The sequence below is a fragment of the Syngnathus typhle genome, linkage group LG14, assembly GCF_033458585.1.
Source record: "Syngnathus typhle isolate RoL2023-S1 ecotype Sweden linkage group LG14, RoL_Styp_1.0, whole genome shotgun sequence".
NCBI lineage: Eukaryota > Metazoa > Chordata > Actinopteri > Syngnathiformes > Syngnathidae > Syngnathus > Syngnathus typhle.
The window spans coordinates 2,117,782-2,143,656 of NC_083751.1; the positions used below are offsets into that span (position 1 = coordinate 2,117,782).

A 25,875-nucleotide genomic window follows, 5' to 3' on the forward strand; every position below is an offset into this window, starting at 1 on the left:
GGTGAGTATTTAGTTTTTGTCATGTTATTAGATGCAGAAATTAAAGGACCTCATTAGAAGGTCCTTGGGAACATTCAAAAAAAAGGTTTGCCAATCTCTATTCTCGTCGCTATTTAAGTCTTAACATAGTTTTTGCCATTGTCTGTGTTGTGTGGACCACAGAAGACACAACAGCAGCGGGCCCAGCGTTCCTGGAACATGTCTCGGCAACTGCGTGACCACAAAGGGGGGGGGGGGGGGGGTCAAGTCCGTGTGCTCAAGTGTGCAGAGAAAACAGTGTTGAACTGGAACGCGTGCCCCGAGAACAGTACAACACGCCGGCCACTGTTTTCTCGGCTCATTCGGGCTTCCGGCATTGTGGCTTTCCCACTAGCCGTCCCTAAAACTGCTCCAGATGCGAGTCCGCTTCCCAGTGTCCCCTGCTTCAAAGAAAAAGTCCTCACTGGCCTTACCGTTGTTGGGGGTCTGATGTTGGTGATAGTGAGGGAAGGTCTTGTGCTGAGCTTGGACCTGATGCTTCTCCAATGTGGGTGGGGGAGGAGGAGGGGGCGGAGGGGTGCCTGTTCCCTTCATCCCTGGAGATAGGAGTGGACCTGACACCCTGGAGGATACACATATGTTGTCTTCCAATATCAATCCATCAGTCAGGACTTAAAACGTGTCATCACTTCCCAAGCGGACCTCCAGGCAGGCTCGCTCACCGCAAAGGAGGAGGCGTGTGGAAACTTTGGGGCTCCCCGAAAACACACGCTGTGTTTAAAGTCAGCAAACACTTGACTAAGTTTGCATTGGAGAGAAATGTCGCAAGATATGTGTGAATGAATGTATTTGAAATCGGCCTTATTCTAACCCAAAGAAATCGAGAATTTCTGCCTAGCTTAATGCTAACAAATGATGCAAAACATCAGAGATGAGTTAGTTGCAGTGTTAAAACCCTTTACGCAACAGAATTAGGCCAGAAACGGTGGCGCAACACATGCAAACAATACTCACAGGCGTAAATTCTTCAATAAAATGTTCTGAGCCTGATTGTGACACTGATGTGCGCCAAGCACCTTGCCGTGTATCCGGGTGAGCTTGTGCAGAACCGTTCGGCCCCCCACACGACACCGACCACGTCTGCGCTGCGTCACTGGCCCTTTGACACGCATGTTGTCATTGAAAAACACACCAAATGGTGTTTATCCAAGCCGTAGCGGTAAAGTATTTACCGCAAAGGGAATATGAAAGTAGCGGAATGACATCATGGGTTTTCTTTCGGAGGTGGTAAAGGAATGTAAAGCCTGTTTATTTTGGTATATTTTTCTGAACGTTAACGCGATTTTAACATTAGATATAATGGCCGATCGAGTATACGAGGAGCAATCGAAGCAGCGTTGCCAATACTTGATTTATTCTGCATTTAGGTTCGCCGAAGCGAACTGCTTGAGGATTTTATTGGGCCTAAAAAATACCGGTACATAAAATTCATCCTTGAGGAGCCCTTTTTTTATTGTCCTTATTCCTGATGCTTCATAAACTTGTGTGGAATACTTGTGAAATTCAGTGGACTTTAAATCCAAGGTCATGTAAGAGTAATGATGGAAACAGGGCCACGGATTAGAATAAAATAAAGTTTTTTGTTATTTATAACCCGGCTGCAGGCCGGTGTCTTATACCATCAGAGCGTCGCAGTGTGATGACGTCACGCAAACTCTCGCGGACAATTACGCGATTTGATGAGCGAGCGGGAAATTGAAGCGGAAAGTGACAAAATGGAAGCGTGAAGGAATCGTCGACAGGTCCGTTTCTAGCTTTTAACTTTACTTTTACTTCATGTTTATTTACTTTATTTATGCTTGGCGCTTAATTTATGTCAAATGTTATCTTGTAGGAGACTACCGTGTGACCAAAATGGGGAAAAAGTTCATTTTAAGGAGAGAAAATTCGCGGAATAGGTAAGTCCAGATAGTTTGTTCTACATTCATTCGTATGGCGTGAGGTCGTTACGCTTTTTTTTTCTCTCTTTTTGTATAAAAGTTGCTTAATTCGCAATGACTTGTATTCATTCCTATTCAGCATTGCCATACGGAAAGATTATGTGAGTATTTTTTACTTGTAGTCCAGCAGTGCTATATTTATAAGAATTATTTTGGTACTTTTCTACAGGCTCCAGGCTTTCATGGTGACTTAAAATGACCAGGCTGAAAGCCTCTAAAAAAAAAACGGGGATTTGTTTTCCCCCTGAAAATCACAGAATTCCAAGAATTGCTTTACCCCTGGTGTTCAGGTAGGGGGCTCTTTAAAGCCCACAAAATCTTTTTGCCTATTTCTATGCAACACCGACATTCTGTACAGTGACTAAGATGATTTGTAGATAATCTTTTAAAAAGGAGGAAAAAAGGTAAGTCTGTGAGTAAAAAAAAAAATTACAAACACGTTCAAACATACTTGTGACTACATTTGATTGTATTTGCCAGTCAAAAATGTTTACTCCATGTTGTCAGTGCCACACCACAAACTGAAAACCCCCCTCTAATAGAACAATAAATAAATAAGTGATTTTGAATTTGACACGTCATAATCCAGCTGTCCGCTTGCAACCAATGAGCGAGCGTTGCCCCCCCACCCCTTGACCCGCTGTCAGCACCGAGTCAGGAAACAGTTCCTCTCTTCATATTTTGACAAGCCGCCTCTATGTGCAGCTAAAGTGAAAGAGATGCTAATCGTTACCAGCTGCCTGGACACGGTCGCCACCCTCGTCCTGCTCGCGTGTGGCTGGCAGCCGAAATCGGGCTGGCAGGGAAGAGGGCGATCTTTCATGTGCCGTGTGAACCTATCTCCTCCGAGCATTGGTGAACTTGGCTTCAGCCCACCCAAGGCTCGCTGGGTGAAGCCTAAAGTTGGAGGCGGAGTCAAACGTTGGCGCAGAATTCGTGGGCGCCTTCGTCTTCTGTTGCCATTTGTTGTCTCAGATCATTTTACAAACCAGTGGAAAGATTATTTTTTGAAAAAGCAAACAAATGGTCGAGTGAGGTTACTTCCTGCCGCTGTAAAAACCAAAAATGACCACTGCTAAAAAATTATTTTTGGACTGGAGAAGGAAAGATGGACGGATAGAAAGTGCCAAAGTTTTTCGCCTTCACTGTAGGAGCTCTACCGTGGCGGTGTTTGCCACTCTAATTCAATTAGCCGGCGTCACTCACGGTGACGCTATCAATACGCTGGACGCTAATATTTGCGGAGGGGCTGTAATATCAACAGGCGCCAGTCAACGACGACATTCAGCGGCTCATCCAGCTCAACGCACCGCAAAGCCATTTCCACCGACATCGTGCGATATTAACGGCGGGCGGCAAAGTGACACCAAGCGCGCTGAGTGTAAATGCTCCGTTTGAGTTTGGGTAAACACATTTAAGCTATGAGGTCAGAGGGCGCCACGCTGCGGCTTGATCATTTTCTCCAAATGTTTCATGTCCCGCTAAGCCGTTTGGGGAAAAACAAGTGCGGCGCTTCTGTTGACTTTGGCGGTCGGCTGTAAAAGTTCTATCTGTCGTTGGAGCAATGCAAATAAAGCAACAAAAAAATTCAAATGAGGGTTTCGAGCAAGGGTTAAAGGTCCAATTCATGCTCTTAAGCCAAAATTCAAATGATGCTTTTAAGACAGGGTTACAGTTTCAGGCCTTATCACCTTATCCAATAGGAATGGTTATTTTCGGCAAGATCAGCAAAAATTCCATTTGTAACAAGCCCAATCAGATTTCAATCCATTGTATTTCCCGTCCGGCGGCCCCCCCTCTGTGATGCGGCGATTGATGAGCGAACGGCGCTGCTTGCTTGTTTGTTCTCGAAGGCAGCAAATGAGGCGTAAATGACCCGATGGTACGAACTCATTGCGCTATCGGCGTTCTTTGGCACGTCGTCCCGAGCGCTTGCCGAGTCGCCGTCCTCGGAGGGGAACTCTGATCCTGATGTAAGCCTGTTTAACGAAAGCAGAACCCCAACTCCCACCTTGCCGCCCTCCCGTGCAGTTTGCTCTCATTAACGCACAAATCCCTCCCAGCACGGAGAGCTTTGGTCATCGCTTCGAGGTTCCTGGGGGATTTTGCGAACGCCGTGTCGGGCGCCAGAAATAGAGCAAGTGATGTGTCACCACGACCTCGCCGTGACCAGCGCCCGTGGGGGGGCGGGCAGGCCGACTCATTTCCAGGAAGAAGGGCCGAACGGGGCCGAGAGGTTGATTCCCCCCGTACGGGATCGCCCTGTTATCGGTGGAAAACAAGCGAGAGACTCTGCGGGACAAAGTTGTGACCTTCATAATATTATCGGTGTGATTCATCTATTTATCGAGTCCGAGGAGATTCTCTTGTACAATCATCAAGACGCTCTTGGGACGCTCACCTTCTACACTACTGCGCGCCGCTTTTCTATTTTTTTTTTTGTCGGTAGAATAAGTGACAAAATGAGCTCACCCGTCTCTGTTGCCGTCCAAGGGGGCCATGGGCGAAAGGTGGCGCGGGCTGTTAAGGTCCGGCTCCAGGCAGTGCTGTCGCGAGGGCAGGTCGGCAGCAGTCGCGCTGGCGGCGGCAGGGGGCGAGAGGAGCTCGGCGCTGTGGTGGTGGTGGTGGTTGGGGGTGCCGGCGTACAATCCTTGAAAGACAAACACGATTAATTGGTCAAACGTGCCAAGCGTTCAAACTGATGGCGACCCGCCTTTGATTTTGACAACCACATGAAATTTTTTTTTTCTGTGCAGTTTGTAATCGAAAGTAGATTTTTTTTTTTTTTGCCGCCGTCGCCGAGGGGCCTCAGCTTTCAGCTGCTTGTAGTTAATACTGCATAATGAGCTAAAATGTTGCATGTGCTCCAACAGCAGAACATTTGAAAGGAAGAGCAGGCTTTTCTCTTGTTGAAAAAATATTCAATTGCATTAGTAAGTCACAGTTGTCCTTTGAAGAGGATTAACAATATCTGCCTGTACATATTGTGAAATGATCTCTTATTAAATAATCTTTCTAGATTATAACACAGATGCTAGTCATTAGCTCTTGTGTGGCGTTTCGCATCGTTCGTCAGCATTAAGCTAAGGGCGATGCTCTTTTTGTTTGGTTAAACAACAAACTGGGTGCTGCATTAACATCTTGAAACATCTTTTTGGAAAAAAAAAAACCTTTATTATCTGGGGTGTGCCCATTTACACCAGCTCCACTTTGTTCCATTCGGGTTCACATCAAGAGTGAACGTGACTCACTCTTTCAATGTCGCCTAGTGATACGTCTGCCCCCTGTTCATGGGCGAGACTTACGAGAAGCCCGCTTGAGTTCTACATAGCAGATGTAAAGTGAACTCAGAGGTGTGGTTTTTTTTTTTGTTTTAAACACAAGTACTCCCCCTTGTGTGCGAGTACTTGTTCCACCTGTGCCAGCCAGCACGCGGCTTTGGTGGCTCCTCAGGGAGATTTCCGCGCAACATCCAGTAAGAGAGCAGCCAAAAGTCCTTTTGGACGTGCAAGACATGTCGAGCGTACGCGCTTGTCAACGGTGCGCCGGGTTCCAGCAACAATAAGAAGGCGCACCGGGGATGCTGGACGGCGTACAGGCGGAAAAACAAGGACAGATGTGTCCGGAAAGGCGGGAGGGAGGCCCACGCGGGCATCGTCGCTCGTTGTCTTGAATATCTTCACAACGTCTTCGTCCTAATCCGATGTGGCGTTGACGCCCGCTGATGGAAAAATGGACGGCCGCGTGACGATGAATAAACTTTTCCCTGGCGTGCGCGTTGAATAAGACGTGTTCGAATGACGCAATGCAAACAAAAGGAGGCTGGCGTACAAAGAGTGAAAATGTAAATAACCCCGAATGCACGCGCACTTTGGCCTTTTCAAAAACGTCACGCTCACGTTGTCATGCGGCCAGAACACTGCCATTAAGTTTTGGCATCGACAGCGTGGTTTAGCGTCGTTGCAAAATATAGATTGACAGTGAATCACGTTTTGGCGCTGAAAGAGATTGCGTTGAAAAATTAAATGCAAACCAGGTGTCAAAGCCAAGGCCCGCAGATTTGAAAACTAGCCATTAAAATGACGATAAGCAAAAGCAAGGGCAAGTATATCGTCGATCATAAAACCGAACATTAAAGAGGTGTATTATTTACTATTTTTAGAATTGTTCCAAGAATATCAAAGACCTAAAGGTTGAGCTATTCTCTCCTTTCAGGAGCTAAAGACTTCCTGAGTGCATTGCCCAACTCCCAGAAAACAATTGAATGGCTCCAGCTCGCAGAGCAGAACTAAAAATAATTCCTGCGTGCAGCAGCAATGAGCAGTGTCGTTCACAATTGTCTTAAAACGATCTTGGCTCGCCGACTTTACTGGCCATTTGTATACTGGCTCCGAGCGTGATCTTGGCTATCGCTGACACCAGACTTCAACAACAACAAAAACGGCTGGATGCTAAGCTACAATAGTAATTTAATTCCAGCACAGTCAGTAAATGTTAGCGTCCGACCTGTAAAGACGTCTTGGCTCATCCCTGGGGAGCAGCTTTCCTTGTTGCCGTACAGAAGTTGAGTCTGCATGGACAGACAGTCACTCAGCACGTCCTGCTCCAGGTGAGGACACGGACGGAGCTGGAAAATGAGACGTAAATCAGCACAGGTGGCAAAAATAATCTCAATTTTGGGTTGGGGTTTTCCCTCAATTCATTTATATTGTCAAATCTGTTGAATGGAAATAAAACTAACTTGGTTACTTTTAAAATACGGTAATTGGTAATGGAGCTAAGTCATCATTAGTTATTTTTTGTGCCAACACTTATTTTTGATTGACCCTTTTGTGGCGCCCCCTGGAGGGCACGGCACACTTAAAACTGAAAAATGCAAATCCTAGAAAAAGTCAGTGAGTAGCGGGATGAGTGCAAATAACAGTTTGACACGGCGTCATAAAAATTGTATTTTATTTTAGGTACCGGGGGCGTTCGACTTTGTGTTTATCGGCCGCAAGACATGCGAACGGCTGCAAATGTGCGCTTGATTTGGGTTCTTTCATGTGCGCTGCCATATTCCATGTTGTTCTCATTGTCGGCGAGAGCCCACAAGCAAACAGTCTATACTTTGAGCCAATACTATAAACAAATATTGTTTGTAAAGTCTCGTGTGTGCTGTAAAGGCCGCATTGTTGGAAGCCAGCTAATAAAACACACAATCAGCGAGTACGCTACGGGAGAGCGTTCTCACGGCAGTTCAGCGGGATTTTCTAAAGTCATGTCAGTCGTACAAAGCGCATTTATCATTTACCAAAGTTAAGAAAGGAACCACACAGGCCTTGTTTGAATTTGCTACACGAAATAAATATTTAGTCAAAACTGTATCAACAAGTTGTGATGCAGGGAAGTCGTCCTCCTTGAAACCAATTACCAATTTCTTTTTAATCCGGGCTTTGGCGCCATCTTGTGGCATCTTGGATTGTTATTGAATGAGCACAAAAAATGTGAAATGACGAATTTGGAAATACAAGTTAAATGTCCATGTATTTGGAATATGGAAGAAATGAGAACTAAGGATTCAAACCCGGAACCTCGGAGCTAAGAGGCAGATGTGCTAACCGCAATGACAAGTTTTTTTTCTCTCCTCAACTTGTGATGTTAACTCGAGCCGATATGTTTCAAATGAATCAAACGTGGCGCGGTCGTACTTGAAGTCAATCAGCAGGAACACAGAACACGACAAGGTCAGCTTCGGAGATGTTTTCATTCATCGCCCTCATTCCAAGCCGCCCAGTCAGGCGAGTGCGTCAATCATATTTGTTCCAACCTGGTGGCTACACCCCCACCCCCCTTCCGCTAGCAAGAACGTAGATCCACATATTCAACCGGCAACATCCTCGTGTTGATTTCGCACCCCAAGCGTGTGCGCAAGCGGCGGCTCCTCCCCGAGAAGCATTTATCACACGTAATTGCCGGGGTCCTTTCCGCCCCGCGGCGGCAGTCCAAAAAAGGCGCGCTCCAAAAGCGCAGTTAAGAGCGCTTGTGTTTGACATTTGTCCGTAACATCTGGGCCACGCGGGGATGGCGCATTACGACTTCTTAACAACGCTACGAGCGCACATGTGTTTCCCTTTTTACGAGGCCGCAGCCAACGGAACACATCACGCGGCCTGCCGCTATCCACAACAATGAGTCCATTCTCTCTTATTTACTCATTTCCAGTCAGGGAGAAGAATGAGCCTTTGACCGTGAGCACAATGAGTTGCGCTCCGACCTGATCCATTGTGGTGAAAATGAAAGCCAGGCCGGAGCCAAAGCCAAATTACTCCAACTAAACTGTGATAATGTGCAAAATGCAATGTTTGACTTGTGTAAGGTTACGCGGGTGGGCAGGCAATCTACTGGAAACTACTTGGCGTGGGCAAACTTTGAGGCTCAATTGTTATATTTGATTTTTCAAAAAACAATGGATGAGGTTTAAAGGTGTCAACATTTCTGGGAATGTATCATCGTTGCATCATATTACCTGTAGAAAAGTATGCTGCCACTGGCAGAGCGACGGGAGGGGGCTGCAGGGTTCCCCCCCGAGCATTTTCAGAAAAATAGTGGGGGTTGATAAAATCATATTTTGAGTTTTGCGAGCCCCCCTGAGATAGCCTTGGGCAATCTAAGCTTTGCAACAGATTTGTTTCGCAAACTCAAAATAATCATAGTTTAAAAATTTTTTGTGGTAGTGTGTAGATGTCTTAACACTGTTTTCAAGTACTATTAAAAAATGAAAACATCGACTGGAGTCAGCCCGTCTTACCTTTCTACGCACCTGCTGCTCTTTGGCCGAGTGGATCTTGACGTGCTTGCGCAGCGAGCTGGGGTCTGTGTAGCGTTTGGTGCAACCGGGGATCTGACACGCGTACGGTTTCTGGAAGGCAGCGCGCGGGATTTCCGTTTAGACAGAGGGCGGGATAAAACGGGACACGGATGCGATCAAAGTCGGAGGAAATGTGAGATCGGAAGGCAAGTCAGAGGTAAAGTTGAAGTCTTACCTCCCAGCTGAGAAGGGAGACGGGAAATGGGAAGGGAAAGCAAGAAGAGAAAATGGACAAGACAATTGATTATAAAACAACAGCCAGTGCAAGTTCATTAGCATGAAAACTGTCGACATCCTTGCAAGCCATATTGATTTTCAATCTATGCAGCCGATTGCGGTATTGCAAGTGAAAAGTTGGAGTTTCCGAATCAATTTGTGTCCGGCTCATTAGCTAAGCAAATATAGCATGTCGTACGGCGACCCCGGCTAGCCCCGCTTCCCCTCCCTCTTTCGGAACGTAAGATGCCTATTAAAGTGTAAGTTGATCCGGGTCTTTATTAGCGCTGCGTGCCCGAACGTTGACGGCCTCTGTAAATAAGCCCGTTTTGTTTTTGCAAGGCGCTTCCAGTGCCACTCATCTGGGCCATGTTTGTTTTGCAGCTCGCCGTGGCGCGGCGCCTCCAGTCACCAAAATCAAGCGTGACTTCTGTGTAGAATAAATATCATTAACGTTTAAAAATCATTTTCCCCTCAAGTGCTCTTGGCAGAGCGGGCCTTTAGCGGGGTGTTAATGTGAAGCCGTAAGCAGCGCCCGCCCACATTAGCGCCATCATTTGTCCGACTTGTGGAAAGAGCGGCCGGTGGGAAACTTGACTGATACAATAACACAAGGCCACATTCAATATTGTGCCTATGCTGAGACCATGCAGTGTGGCTTTTCGCGACAGATGGACACAAAGGAAATGGAAATTAAAAATAAAAAAATTCAGTTTAAGTTTCGCAAATGCAATTGAAGCAATGTGGAAACATAAAAGCCCGATCAAATTTGCATGTCTTAGGCTTGTTGATCTCGGAAATATAAAAAAAAAAATGTAAATTTATAAAAACAAAATCATAAATAAAAAGAGATATAGTTAACCCCAGGGATGCGTTCTAGGCCCACTTGCTAATAGAAATAGAATAGTTAGAAATAGAGAGGCCATATTTAATCGCTCGAGATCCATAAAGTTGTAAACAAACCCGAATGTAAAAACCAGGAAGTTGAAATTGAAAAACAACTGCACTGAAAACAATCAAAGCAGTGTCCCAGATTATAGGCTGACATTCATACTATAAACTAAAAAAAAAAAAAAAAATCCAAATAAAAAAAGCCTATCACGTCATGTTTTTGAGTGCCAATGCATCTTTCCTACAGCGCCAACCGTTATTTTCAATGCCAAAACTTAATGCGTTCAGTACTTAGTGTTCTGGCTCCATCTGAGCCAACCTGTAAACGCCAATGAAAATAAACATAATACACTCAGGTGAGTGTCACTCAATGAAGTTGGCCTCACTTGCATTTTTGTTGGTGTGATTTTCGACCTTTTATTGAATTTCTCTCACACTTGTTCTAAAACGCTTGAGAGAAAATCGAGCCACGCGGCTGCAGACACTTGTTACATTTCTGACCGTGTCCAGGTGAGTGCGCTGGTGCTTGGCTCGGTCGCTGGAGTTGCTGAAAGCTTTCTGGCAGCCGGGGTGCTGGCACAGGTACGGCTTCTCTCCCGTGTGGCTCCTCAGGTGGATCTTCAAGTTCTCCAGACGTGAAAACGCTTTGTTGCAGCCCTCAAACTGCGGAGAAGACAAGCATGGCGATTACAACATTATTTAGAGTCCGACCCATGTGGATTTTTTGGAGGGAGATGCCGATTCAGAAATTCTGATAGCCGATTAATCGGTTGATTAATTAGAAAATATGTGATGACTCAAATAGTTTATTTTCTTGGTCCATTAACACAAAGCTATGAGAAACAGGGCCACCATTTGACTGTTTACAATATTTTGTCCTTTTTAAAATTCAACTTTGCAACAGACAGAAAAATCTGCAACAAATGATATTCTAATTTATATATACAGTATGAGGAGTCACTCTATTGTATAAAAATCAAATATCGCATTGATGGGGGTTGGTGTTAATAAGCCCCATCATCCCACCCCAATGTGCACCCCTGGTACCACCCTGAGATTAAATTGTCTGTGAACGCGAATGTAAAAGTCCGTCCTGTGACTGACAGGTGATCAAAGCATGGTGTTCCAGCCTCCAGCTTCTCCGTGACCCTGAACGGGAGAGCCAAAATGGATGACTCCTTTCCACAACTTCCCTGATCACTCGCACAGCTGTGCGAGTTCAAATATCCCAGCACTGCCGCCTTGGGAAAAGGAGTGCCGTTGTGGAAACACGGGTGGTACGATTACAAATCGATTTTCCCGTTGGCCCGTGGACGTCCACTTGACGAAATGCGCAGTGACTTTGAAGACGGGGCGTGCGGCTAAGTGGCAGTTAGTGGAAAGCGGAGCGCGCTTAATAGGCTGTAATGCGTAGCATGAGCCCAGCACTCACCGGCGCCAATGGCACATTAGACGGACAAGTGACAGTGGCTGTAAACAAGCTCGTATCCGAGCCCGCTCGTCCCGTTCGAAGCCGAGCACTCAGCCGATGAAGACCACAGATTTGTTAACACATGAAAGATTCAAGGGCGGAGATGCTTCTCGCGTATCCGAGACCAACAAAGTGTGCACTTGTGGGTTCAATGTTACTTATTGACACATGAAACACAGCCCGATGAGGAATTAAGAGACACGTTGGCCGGTTTAATCGGTACAGAAACATGTCGGTCACGAGCTTGTAGAAACTTGTGAAATTGAAGGTGGAAAAACAATAACAGTAAAGTTCATTGTCCTGCTATTTTATTTTTTTTGGGGTGGTGTCTAAGACAAACTTATTATCGATTGTTGAACATTTTGTATTTAAATACCCGTTTGATTTGTTTCATTTACCCTGGTTGGGTCTCGGATACCCTTGATAAATGGGAGCTCAAATTGTTGCTCTGCATCAGCTGAACGTATTCCAGATCAGGTTGCAGCTAAGGAGAGAGTGACAGCGTCGGTCGAAGCGCCCCGGCGCTCATCCCCGCTTGTCGTCATTCATTCACACAACACGCAGGCTGAACGTTCTATTCAGCGAGGCTCCATTTAATATCGGCGAAACCCAAATCCGTCATGGCAGAGGCAGTTCGGGTGACCGCCGCGGATCTGTCGCCGCTTTCTGAATTGGCCGCCGCACTCGACTATAGAGGCGACGCAGCGTTTGTGTTTTGCCTTCTTCTGCGGTTTACGACTGAAATTGAGCATACTGACATTCATTGTTCAACACCACCGCCAGAAAAGTCAACAAAAGGCTGCAGAAAATGCTGTTAAACAAATATTAAACATTTCAACAGTGCTTGTTTTGTTGAAAGTGTTCAAACTAAACCACTGAGTTGTTTTATGGGAATACAGTCAATTTATAGGGTGAGGTAACTAAATGGCATTTTTATTAAAGTCATCAAACAGATTTGTTTATCATGACGAACAATGAGCTTTAAAATAAATAAATAAATAAAATAAAACCGCTTCAGGTTTCAGCTTAGACTGGAAGAGTCACAGAAAGGCATAAAAGTCGACGAATGTTGACATTTTACTCTGGCCAATCGGCACCCGGCTAGCTGAACTCTGAGATACACGCATAAATCAACAAACGTTAACGTCAAAGACCAGCAAAAGTCCACAGTAAACATTTTGAGGAGTTAACACACTGGAAACGTACATTTCAACACTCTCGCGTGTCATGTCACATGTCACGCAGGTGTGAAAGTCGAATGCAAATCTTAGCAGAGAAGTACATCGACACCTCTTTAGATGGATGAGCGAGTCGAATACGAAAACAAAGTCTGCACTTATTGCTCTGCCAAATGTGTGTATTTAAGTGTGTGTGTGTGTGGGGGGGGGGGCAAGGGGTTATCGGAGTTTCAATACTTTCTTGTGCGCAAAACAAATGTGGGGCTAAATTATTTCTTCTTTTTTAAATTTACTTTTCGCTTTGTTTGAAAAATTCGCAAGTGCTACTGTAAGGCTAAAAAAAAAAATTGGCGAAAGTTGCTGATGCATTAAATTTCCACTGGACTGACCAGTTGCTGACAATGAACCAAAAAAAAGTCTCTGAAGGATCCAAAACCACACTGAATGCTAAATGTCACTGCGCTTCTTTGGACTAAACTGCAAATTGCAGCCAAGTGATGGACACGTTCCATAAACACCCAAACGTGGTGACATGAGATTAATCTTTGCCGTGGATATTATCTGTGAAAACAGCTTAGATGGCTCGAATCATTCAAATTGCTTCAAACATGTTTACTTTTCCTCTCCGAGACCTCCGGCTGAGGTAAACCGACAGATAACCGCACAAGCGGAGGCACTCCATCTCAATCGGGGGGCGGGGGTTCAATCGCTCCGTAAACATTGGGGATGACAGCCCTGTCTTGATAGGGTGGACAGGCAGCTGATCACAACAAGCAGACAAACTAGTGGCGATGGCCTGAGGCCTGGATGGGAAATGACTCCTGACTGGCAAGGGGGAACGCCAAACAGTGTCGAGCCAGGCCGGCTAAAAGGGAGTAGTGTCAACGCCCGTGTAGCAGCTCATTAGAAACCCGCAGCGGATGGGAACAAACCGGCCATTATCGAGCTCTATCGGGAAGGGAAACACGTCTGCTAGCATGCCGGACGGCTAACCGTCTTTACATGTGCCCGCTAACGGCAGAGAAAAGAAATCAAAGAGGGATGAACGAGGAATTGATGCACGCGAATAAAAACCAATACGGACGCCAGTAGTTAAAAAATAACTCCAACTCCAAAAAATTCCAATCAATTTTGACCGTTGACGTTAGGTAATTTTTTTTTTTTTAGCTAAAAGCCGAGTATAGCCCTTTATGGATGTAAACGCACAAGTTAAAAAAGAAAAGAAGAAAAGTTCACCAAAGTTCAATTAACTGTTCATTTTCGGTCTGCTTTGGATCGTTCCGTCTTGGCAGTCTTGCTAACGACACTCTTCTCTGTGCTGTGTCAAATCCACAAGAGGTTATTTGCACTTGATCTGGACTTTGAATTTGTCTCGAATTGCTCACTCCTTTGATTGGCCGCACCGTACAGGATGTCCTTGAGCTCGCCTCGTAATTGTAGATGAGAACTCTGACTAATGACTCTGAGATGTGATGGAAGCGCGCGAGGCTGTTAACTGGCATGAAATTCACCATTACTCATGTTGCGAGGCCCCGCCGCCCTCGAAATGGAAAGGGTCCTGAAAATTCCCAACGAACTCGGGAATCAGCTTTCCGCTGTGATTAGTTTTACCCTTCAGCTCCGATCTGCCCTCTTTCCAAACTTGACAGACACGATGAAGGGCCGCCATGGCGGGCGCCAAAAAAAAACAGCGGCCAAATAAAACATATCGGAAAGCGCCAACGCTCGAAAGCAGTCCGGAGAACCAAAATACGAAAACAGGACTCTGCCTAACAGGGTCGCGTCTATCGCAAGGTGTCTTTCTCTGCTAGGGAAAACCCGCCGATCTGTTTCGGCAGATGGGGACCAACATGTGCGTTTAATCTGCCCGCTTCCAAATGCCCTGTGGCCGCCGCAGCAAAGAGCCCAAAACACGAAAATGGATGAAATTATAGCCACATGATTCAATGAGACAGCGAAAGGGAGGCCGGGTTCTCATGCGCTTCGTCAAGATAGCAAATCAAACGCAGCTTGGGCAAAACATTCGCATGACATCGTTTACACATATCACTTCCAGCGCCGGACTTGGACCGTTTGAATCGAAATGACACTCTGAGACTAATTCGCCTCCGTGAAATATTCCAAACGTGCACTTGCTGCGTAAATTATACCATCATTTTCCGGACTATTATTCCAGACCACTAAAATGAAAGGATGTTAGGTGCGGCTTACCAGATGCGCACGAACGAGGAATTGAGTGAGAGCCCGGCCGATAATTTGGTGCGAGGAAGCGTTCATGTAAATGACTCCAGAAATTGTGCTTAACAGCCAGTTTGCGCCCATGCCTGGATTGTCCGGGGGCCCCTTTAGAAACCATTTGGATGGCACAACAGGAAGCTCTCATGATAATGAGCCAGGCCATCTTGAGCTTTCCTTTCGCCAGAGCTGGCGAGTAATCGAGTAAGATTTGCTTTGATAAGCAAAAAAAAATCAAATAAATCACCAAATGTGTTTGCCGCCACGCTCGCAAAGGCTACATGGAAGCACTTAAGATCGTGATGCGGAGGCCTTCCTTCAAATGTCGACCAGCCCTGCATCACATTAGAGCACTAAAATGTGATTTCCTCCCAAGCTGAGGTTTCCCGGTTCTCCGGGTTGAGGCAAAAAAGGGGTCATAGAAAAGCAAACGTCTCGTGCTTCGGTGACGTTTCCAAACGTCCGTTTAAGTCTCGGGCTGCATGCGCAATATTGAATTTTCCCCACCGCTTGTCCAGGTCTTCACGTTCGGGGGTCAACTTTCTAATGGCGTCCATATGAGGGCTTGTCAGGGAGAGAGTTACGACTGTCACAGAATTGATATTCTCAAAGGGGCCCAATTAAGTTCATTTCCCGCTCAGGACTTTGATTTACACGCCGAGCTCACGTTTGTCTTATATTGGCCCCGTATGTCGGCCCTCGGTTCATCCGGTGTGTGATAGGAGCCCGTTTCAGTTACAACATCCATGATGACGTTGATGTTTATTTATAACCACACCAAACGATCGCATCCATTGCAAAATGATATTTCCATCGGTTTATTATTTCACCAAGCGCCATCTTCGCCGAGCAACCGTAGCCACGTTTAACGGCCTAATTGGAGTGCAACACAATGCCTCCGCTGCCACTTTAGCGAGAGAACGGTCATTAATTATGCACTCCTTGACGAAATCCAAACCTGCCGCCAAAATGACCGAGCGGGGAAATGAAAACAAGTGAACAAGATCGGATGTTCCCGGCAGTCGCCGCGGGAGCTGCGGCCTTCCGCCCCAGCATCTTCTCGCCTCTCTTGCTTCGCTCGGCCCGGTTCACTGCAGCTATTTTTAACACGTACGCTTTACGACTCTTTTGTGAGTCCCGACAGCGCCTAATCCGATATAATTCAATGTGATGACTGGTTTGCGCTCCGTCGTATTCTTTATATTGGATCTTCACCAACATCGCCACCGCACCATTCTGCACTCCAGCTATTTTCTTTCCGACAGGCATTTTTTTTATATTCATCACAATGCTTTCGGTGATGATTTGCTTTGTCTTTTTTTAATGCCGAACATCAACATCCATAACTACTGTTGAAAGGTTATTCTGTTATCTTCCTCTTTCACAAATATTAAACCAGTCACTCAATACACGACAGCATCTCATTTTGCGGCGGCGGGCAGTGGAGACGTTGGCTTCTTCTGGCATGGCCACAACTCTGGAAAGATGCCGCTGCTTTGACATGAAACCCTGACATTAACCATTCACGCTCCCCTAACAACAACAAAAAAAAGCCAAACAGTGAAACCGCAGCATGTATACACAAAGTCCAAAGTACATTTCCAGAAGCTCTTTTTTTTTTGTTCATTCTGGAAGTGTTAGGAAAGTATTTGAATACTTGTCATGACCGTGTGATTTAAAGTGTGGTACAAAGTTTCTCTCACCTATGTCAGTAGGCTGCTTGTGAGTCAGATCGACAAGGGCTAAGGTTGAACTTCAACTTGAGTCTTTGTGCGACCAAACAAATAGGACTGCAATCCCATTGTTCATGTAGAAACATGAAAATAAATCGCAAGGAAAAACTGAGCCAGCTGTACAAAAGCTCATGTCTATATTAACACACACTCGTCTTGCGCGACAACAAATAAACATTGCAGAAGCTCCACCACTTGCCAAGCTAAATACTTCTGTGCCAGAAGCTTTAGACTGCAAACATGCCAGTAAAATGAAACAACAGGTCAGCGTGGCATTGTGAGTCGACATGGGGAGGGGGGGGCGCACTTATGCAAACTCCTGGAGGCGCACCAGGCCTCAATGCGACAGCCAGAGAAATGCGGTGAAACCGAGATGCCACAATACCCTTTTTAGTTTTGTACACTACGTAGTCATCGGCGTGCCAACCTTGTGTACTTTTCACAGAGGCGGGAAAAGTGGTACGAATTCTACTTAACCGTTAAACAAGTCCAAAATGAAAGCAAGAAAAGCAAAAAGTAAAACGATTCTGAGCTCAGCATCAGAACTCTGGCACAAGGATATTTCCCTCCAAAAAGCTAGCTAGCGTGGACTCATGCTACTATGCTATCCAAACGTGTTCCGGTAGCTTTGCTAACCTAAAAATGCTGCATCAGCTAATAACACGGGATAAATAGATCGACTTTACAGCGTTAAATTCACAAAAAAAACAATATTCATTCCCTATCGCTGCGCCTCTTTAGCATTTGAATTACTTTCCCCCGAGTCCACTATTGGCGACACGCAGCCGAGCGGCAATTTATCAAGGCGTGTATGACGCGGCCAATCACGAGGCTCATTTCTGTGGATGATTCTCTCCTTAATTCAATCATCTCATTCCCGTTCCATGTTACACTGCCAAATTTGTTTAAAAACAAAAATCGAGTCTTGTTCCGATCCAATCGACCATCTCGCCGATGGCAACGGTTCCCGCGTTCCACTCGTCACAGTTGATCTTCACTTTTCATATTCATGAATTATTTCCCTCAAATTTTTTCCCCTCAGAGGCCAGAGCACAAAATTTGTCAGTTAGTGTGACGGTAAATTATAATGTAATATCCAACAAATAATTTTTATTTCCTGGCTTTCCTTTCAGTCGTGCATTGGCAAAGCTAAATTGCTTGGCGCTGCTTCAATATCGGATCCAAATGAGCGCTAAGAGGTGTCACTGTCTGACTGAGGCCGATTAAATGAAGAAAAAAAAATAAAGAATACAGTACAGATGTTTTCTTTTCTCTTTTTCTAACTTTTGACCTAATAACAGAACCCTGGCCAAACGTTTCTCTGCTCAACCAAGTCCAAAGCGGAACAAATGTGACCAAACATAAAACATGTTTTGAAAGCGAGAGGGCTCGCAGGTGATTGCGTCAGCCTCCAGGCGGTGGGGGTGGGGGGGGATCTTGCTCTTAAAATGGGGAAATCACAATATAAATCAGGACTTTATGTATACTCTGCCCTTAAATGGCCCACTGATAAAATTGTCTCCCTTCTTCGAAAATACTACAATGTTAATATTTGGATGCAGTTAAACTTTATTTACATTCATCGTCCACATTGAAATTTATTTCTGTATTTTTTTGGGTCTGTCTTTAAATATTATGATCTAATGACTCAATTACAACTCAATTAAGCAATTAGATTTTTCACTTGCATCTACTTCATCTGATGACATTTAAAATGAGTAAAAAGTGTGAGTACTTTGACCTCATCTGATTCTGGATGTTGTCTTAAGACTCAACTGCCCATATTTGGAATTTCTTTTTCAAATTCTTCCTGCCTTGTCTGTAAAAAACATTCAAGTTGAGCGCTCAACATCCGGCCTAATGCTTGAAAAATGTTGTAAAAGCCGCATTCAGCGCACCCCTAATCGCTTGTCAGAGACGATGCCCGATGAGTCGCCCGCATATTCTTTCGGATGACATCACTCGGAATATAATGCGGCGAGTGTTTATTTAAGCCTTCACGTCTTCTCTTAAACATTGAAATTAACCTCGGCATATGAACCGTAGCACCCCGCGTGTGCGTAATTTTAGCTTGACACTTTAAACACACGTCTCTTTGCTACGTCGGGCAGCCGTTGGCCTCTGGTGTTTGTTTTGCGCAGAAGCGTCGTGTCACGTGGAGCCTACCGGCTGCACTTTGAGCCGCTTGTATGACAAAGCAAGTAGGCAACGAAAATACTCACGAGAAGTGAATAAAAATCCCCAATTCTGTTATGTATATCGGCACCATAAAATACGTGCTATATAAGACTTTAGTATTTAAGACTTCTTTAAATTTGATTTCAGTCCATTATTATTTATATAGTTTAATATTTTTATTTTATTTTATGCATTTTTATTTTACATTATATTTTATTATTTTAATATTTTATTTTAATACTATTTTGTATTATTAAAATCAAGTATCATCATACAGATTAATATTTTGCAAGCACTGCTGAAAAAAAAAATAGAAACAAACACTTCCACAAAATCCATGGTGACATACAGTCCAAGAGTCAACAAGGGTGCTAAAGACAAGTCCTAAAAGCCGTCCCCATGTTGCTACGTCAACCGAGACCCCCCAAAAACACACACGCACACGCCTTCATATCTCCAATGTATTAGTAAACTGATCTGGCTCAGTAGAAAGGTTAAACTGATTACACTTTTGGATCGGACACAATTATGACACAATCTGTGCGTAATGTATAAGAGGTCCGAAAGTGGGGACTGCAGCTCTTCAGGTTTCAGACACAAGGCGGTGATTAAATGTGGAGGAAATAGGCAAACTCCAAATATTGCATTCCACGTAAATGTAATTAGGGCGTACAGCGCATAGAAAATCCTGCACGCTTTGATACCTGCTTACGAGGTTGGAAGCAAAGTAGCTGGAGTGCTTTGACCTTGTGGATTTTAAATTGGAGAAGTGCACAATATTTTACATTGAATTAAGGATGTTATGCATATACATACAAAGTATAAAGTACGCATATATGTAAATATTATATATAATACACACACTGATGTATATGAATCTACATGAAATGAAATATAAATTGAAAAAAATATTACTAGTGTTTTGAGTCTGTGTGTGTGTGTGTGGGGGGGGGGGGGTTCCTGGAAGGATGCAAAGTGTTGGATGACATGAGTGCAAAAGATTGACTGAGAACCATTTTGCCCTGACATGACCTTGGCTCCGATCCTCTCAATGAGGAAAAACGAGCAAGATCCCGTATTTTGTTTGCCAGCAGTTTCATCACACAAGTGTCACACATGGACAGTGTTGTGTTACTTTTTTAGCATGACAACCAAGCGGCTCGGCAGAGGGAGGAAACAACGACAAGGGGGAGTGAGGATGAAATGTAAATTACAACGATCTAGCTACCTGTAGAAATCGTTAGGCAAGCAGATGTCTGGCCAAGATCATTCTGGAATTGTCGAAAAGGGGGCGGCACATGACCTTCATACGGAGAAGTCCACCTCCGCTAAGTATACAGATTTGATTAGGTGCTTTGAGGTACCCGTGCCAATTGATCAGAAAATAACAGTGGACCCAGAATTGACCCCTGTGGCACCCCACGTGTGATATTCCTTCTGCTGGATGCAGAACATAAAGTTCATAGCATTCCTTCAAATAATGTCATTAAAAGTTTATGATATGGGGTTGAGTGATTTGTTGATTAACACCGGTCATTTAAAAGACATGTTACTCAACTGTAAAACGGAATGAGTGAGATGAGAGAGCAACAATTTACTGGGTTATATTTGGGGAAACCACCATTTGAACACGGAACACTTTTACCTCAAGCCAAAATGAAAAAAAAAAAAAAACAGTCGAATGAGGCGTTTAAACTGAACCAGAGCCCAAACTGTCCGAGTAAAATATTATTATTGCGTCCCATCGTCTGTCATCCCGTACTTTTGTTTTAGAAAATGCAAAGTCGAAGTAATCGTAAAAACAGCTGCTTTGCTGATCTCGTTTCCATGGCCAGAAACCGCCAAACAAATCCATCATTGCATACCACAGCGTTCCCTAATAACGCTCAAAGCACCTTATTTCATTTGAAAAAATTACCGACAAGGCAAATAAAGTACCCATGCTGTCAATAAAGTCCGTTTCACATTGTGGGGTTTAAGATATATATATTTTTTTTTTCTTTAGGGGTGCTGAGAGCTCTAGAGAAGAACAATATCAGTCTGGGACAAAGTTAGGGCTACGCTCACTGGATCTCTTTTTAATATTTATGCAGACATGAAGGGGTGGGTGGAAAAAAAATGCAATAACTTAAAAACAACAAGTGAATTAGGCATGAAACACAACAGGATATTGCAAAGAGATTAGGTTGTTTCCTCCTCGCCAGCGTGTCCCCCGTTGCACCGCACAACAGCCCACGGCCGTCTTTAATTGGAGACCCAACGTGACTCCGACAAACTTTCTTGACAGGAGTGTAGCGTAGCAGCAAAATATGCTCAAATGAGTCAAATGGAGAATGTGGAAAATATTAGTCTCTAACTTTAACCTGCCAATTATTTTTACGGCAAAGAAAATGTTTCTCGACAGTTTTATTGCGTATTTAGATGTTTGTTAAAAGTCAAGGAATAAAAGAACAATGTCCGTACGGGGGCCAAAAACGGTCGCGAACGATGGCAAATATAGCGCAGCGGCCCGTCTGCCTTATTTGCGGTTATTTACGGTCGCTTGCGAGATTGTCAGCGAATTCCGCTCGCTCCCAAAACAATGTCACGAGTCGCAAACTTTATGGAAGGAGCCTTACAATTTTTTTTCCTTCTCCAAACAGCATCACTTTAAATATTAGCCGTCTACAAGCGGCGACAGGCTCGAGCGGGGGTCCGACATGAATTGCGCCCCACGATAATGACGACTTTTCCTGCCATAAGTCGACAATTTAGAGAGAGAGAGAGGTTTGAAAATGTTTAAAGGGAAGTAGGGTGTGTGTTATATTTGGACGTGTGGAGACGTAGTACCCTTCACAAGGGTCCAATGGAATCTGCTGCTGGAAAGATAATAAAAGAGATCAGTTCTTTTTTTTTTCCGGTCTCCGTCCGAATGTCTGATCTATTTCCTCTGTAACAACTGCTCACATTCTTGAATGTCTTTGACCATTTTATGACCAAACACAAAGGTAGGCGGCAGCACTCAAATAAATTTCCATGAGTCAACATAAGGACTTTGAGACTTCTCTGACTGAAAAAGATGAGCTTTTCCTTGGAACTTAATTGGATTAAGTCAATGGAATGCTGACTAGAAATGAACTCCAAGCAGACCATGTACATGCAAACGTGTCAACTTGTTGACAGTGTGGACATTTATGGCGAATGTGAGCATTTGGTGGACCTTCACTTAGCAATATTTATATATATTTAAGTTTGGGCATTTGGTAGACGCCTCCTGCGTAGCTGACAATTTGGTGACAAAAAGTAGATTAGACAGTTTAGACCAAGTAATACCAGGTCTAAATTGTGGCGCAGGTGGATTTGATCCAGGCGGATTTTGCGCTTTTCTGATATGTACGACGGATATCATCGTATTTTGTTTATAAATATGATATTGGAGAGCATCGAACCTCTCTCATAAATATCAATTCAAAGTAGAGTCTTTCAAACATTTTAGCAAAGCACCTCCCGAGTGCTAAAATTGGCCACTCAAGTCCCCCAAAATAAGCACGAGTTGTCAAGGAGGCGGAACGCTTCAAATGAAACAGGCACTATTGTAATACCGCATACTCGTCAGTCACTTTGATTTGAAAAGGACCGCTTGTGACGGAGTCTCGGGGTATGCGCACATAGCTAGGCTAGGGCAAACGTTAGCAACCATCCCTCTGTGGCTCGCTACTCCAGACGAATCCATTTCTCTTGCTGTTTGGTTTGGATACGAAGCCAATTCACTTAATACTTGCGGACGGCTAAACGCGAAAAGCCCCCCATTTAAACGGATCAAGTGCAGGCATTGTTTGGTTATGTTCAACATGTGTGTTGGCTTTTCAGGATCCGAATCCCTTCTCCCAAAACACGGTGCTTGTGAAAATAAACATGGCTTGGCCCTACACAAATTGTGGACTAATTGTGTATTTGGACTAAATCATTCTTCAAGTTAGTGGGCTTTTTCCATTTGCAAAAGGGTATAGCGGAGTGACAGCTTGACATTGATCAGTGTGTTGACTTGTGGAATCGGAGCTTTACCTGTAACGCACCCGGCCGCAAAGTAGTGCGACTCGAGCAGCGGCTCACCTCTTCATGTGGAAAAACAACATGTTCTCTTAACACGTTCCTCTAAAAATACACATGAATTCAAATTACGACTATTGTAAACGAAAATTGCCCATTCGGCCAAGGCATCATGATGTAGTATGTGTTTGTTGATTTGAGCAATTTCTGGGCCACGCCACACAAAGTGTATAGAAAATGAGATTTAAAAGCTGCTAAAAAGAAATAGGGAAAGTTCCCTGCTGTGTATCACATCGCACCATCGCACGCTTTTCCACCCAGCAACATCAAGGCGCTCTAAAACGACCCCACCACAACACCTCTGTCCACGTTTTCTAAAGCAGCCACACCAGGTATGATGCATAACTAGCTAACCAGCTATTATGCATAGCGTATGATGTTTAGCTAGCTAATTACATGTCCCGATTGTGCCAGATTACCGCTAATAAGAATGAAGATGCTTAAAGAGGGCACACATTGAGTGTTTCCAGGTTTACAGAGACTCACCATACACTTGTTGGGTTTCTCCCCAGAGTGAACCCTCATGTGAATGAGCAGCTTGTAGCGGGCGTTGAAGGGCTTGTAGCGCCGGATGCATCCGGCCCAGAAGCAGGTGAAGTCCTCACCTTTGCGTTGGTCGATGTGGACCTTTTCAATGTGCCGGACGAGCTCCTCTTGTTGCCCGTAGGCAGCATTGCAGTCAATCCAGCGACATGACTGCTTATCGGGCTGCGTTAGGCCTACTTCCTCACTCTCCATGCCCGCGTGGAAGCCAGGGGGGCCTCCGGACGACAACGACTTGAGTCCCGGGGAAGAGCCCGGTGCCGGTTGATGGCTATTCAGAGGGCCGCCCCCCGCATATTGGTGCAGGTGGTACGGCGGCGGCATGGTGGCGCGGGGGTGTTGATGGAGGTGACGGAGGTTCCCATGGCGACCACTTAAATGTTGGTGGTAGCGATGTTGCAAGAGTTCATCGTCACTGGCGGTGAAGTCATCTAAAGGCTCCTGCTTGAGGCTGGCCCCCGATCTTTGGCTCATGTCCAGCAGAGCCCCGGTTTCAGACCCCGATCTTTGGTTCCCGTCCAGGATCGCCCCGTTTTCAGTCCCCGGTCTTTGACTTCTGTCCAAAAGAGCCCCGCTTTCTTGCGCCGTTTGTAGCGTCCCTGACATTAGCATGAATAGGCCCAACCCATCTGAGCCGCCTCCCGCATTCCCCAGGGGGGGCCCTCCGGGCTCACGGCCCAGCTGCATGGAGCCCCGCTCCTCGCACCGCCCCTGGCCTTGCTCCGGCTCCACCGAAGACACCGACGACGAGGAAGAGGAGCAAGAGGAGGACAGGGACAGCAGGCAGGTGGCAGGTGAGTTTGACAGCAGATAGCTCTCCTGCAGCGTGGGCCGCTGGGGGCTTTGGTGCTGCGGGGGTTTGTGAGGGGCTTCCCGAGAGCAGGGGATACTCGGCGGGGATGTTGAGGATAAAGAGGAGGAGGAAGAGGGAGAAGAGAATCTGCCGTTGCCGGTGTGGCTGGGCGAGAGGTTAGCGCGGAAGCCGTTGACGCAAGCCACCATGGACATCTGCGACGAGGCACAGATGATGGCGGTGATGTTGATCTCCTCGGGGGCGGTTCTGGTCCCAGACGGAGAATCTGCGACGCTGCCGGTTTGGACGCCGGACTGCGAGACCGGCGAAAGGCGACGTCTTTTCAGACTGCCGGCGCTGAGCAGACGCGCCGAATGACGGGAGCTCGCTGGGGACAAAGCCGACGGGGAGGAGCCGTCTTCATTATTAAAGGCTTGCGACAGATCCCTCGATGCAGCGTTGCTCGCCATACGCATGCTATCGCCGCCGTTGTCGCCAGCGTGTGCCATCTCGTCCCTTGACGTCCTCAGAACCATCCCGGACCTCGAGTTGTGAAACCCGGCCTGGACCCTGGGCGCCATGCTCGAAACGGCGTAGCCCATCACGTCCTCTTCTTTGATTGAGTACGGCAGAGCCGATAGAGCCCCGTCGGCGCCGCCGCAGCTCAGGCCAGGCGAGGCCCCGGGCAGGGTCCTCTGAAAAGTGGATGACCTGCAGAGAGGGGACAAAAAACAAAACAAAGGGGGGGGATCATGAGCGCCATCAGCTTAGCAACTGTTGACAGACAGACTGGTTCATCTTCCCATTCACTGAAATGAATGTCACAAACCAAAAAAGTAACATTTTCTGCTATCTGAAGTTTACATATCCGCATCCGTGGCCTTATTTAGGGGAATTGTTTGATGTTGTTGGCTCCAGTCAAGCCTAAAAACCAACTTTACTGAATTATAGCTCTTTGTTTGTTAACATTATCTAATTTAGCAATTTTGGCTATCCAATTTACAACATTGGAAAAGGTATTAAAAATGTTTTAATAGGCTAACTAAGTCCTGAACAGCATATGAAATGTAACACGACTTCTAGTCATTGTGCCAAGTTATCAAATTAAAAACAGAAGTGAAATGAAATTTTTGTAGTAAAGTCAATTCCAGATTCATTCCTTTTTCATGTTGGAATACTTCCCTGATGAGCTCAAATATTCCTCCAGATAGATGAAACAAAATCTAGTAATGCGAGAATATAAACGGGCATTTATTGCTAAGATTAGAAAGGCAAGGCTGTAGCCGAGACTGAGAGGCCACTGGCTCGAGTGTCCGTCCGCCTGACGTCCTTTGATGGCACAATCGGGGTTAAACCCAAGCCAACGTAGGCGGATGAATATGGAGTCACCTGTTTTTTGGTGGCGTAATTGCAGCCTCAGAAGGGTTAGTCCATTACAATGCTGTGTATTATGGTGGGAATCTCTGCCTCGCTGAATGGGGGACCCCACTCGGATTTCCCCGTGCGTCGCTGTGATCCCCGACATAATAATTCCTGTCAGTTGGCTCATTATGGATTTTGTGCAGAGCCCCTGAGTGATGTGAGAAGATCTTTCTTTTCTTTCAAGGCCGTCTCACGATGAAGGAATCGTCTTTGTCCGCCCCCACCCCCACCCCTACACCGACTCACTCAAAAAGTATGGCGGAAAAAGAAAAAAACAGAGCCACAGAAAGTGAGTTT

General features: G+C 45.5%; 1 protein-coding gene across 4 annotated transcripts in view; it reads right to left on the minus strand.

Annotated features, from left to right (window-relative positions):
* LOC133166604 (zinc finger protein GLIS1) overlaps positions 1 to 25,875 on the minus strand; it is a 43,200-nt gene that overhangs the window by 1,223 nt on the left and 16,102 nt on the right. For 2 of the 4 annotated variants that reach the window (XM_061296639.1, XM_061296641.1), the window contains exons 3-8: positions 23,307 to 24,867; positions 10,438 to 10,599; positions 8,770 to 8,880; positions 6,486 to 6,606; positions 4,452 to 4,629; positions 453 to 601 (exon numbers count right to left, since the gene is read on the minus strand). In XM_061296639.1, the coding sequence (XP_061152623.1) occupies positions 453 to 601; positions 4,452 to 4,629; positions 6,486 to 6,606; positions 8,770 to 8,880; positions 10,438 to 10,599; positions 23,307 to 24,867 (2,282 nt within the window). Of the gene's footprint in view, positions 1 to 452; positions 602 to 4,451; positions 4,630 to 6,485; positions 6,607 to 8,769; positions 8,881 to 10,437; positions 10,600 to 23,306; positions 24,868 to 25,545; positions 25,843 to 25,875 lie in introns of those variants that run through there. The other 2 variants (XM_061296643.1, XM_061296640.1) reach the window with 2 other exon arrangements.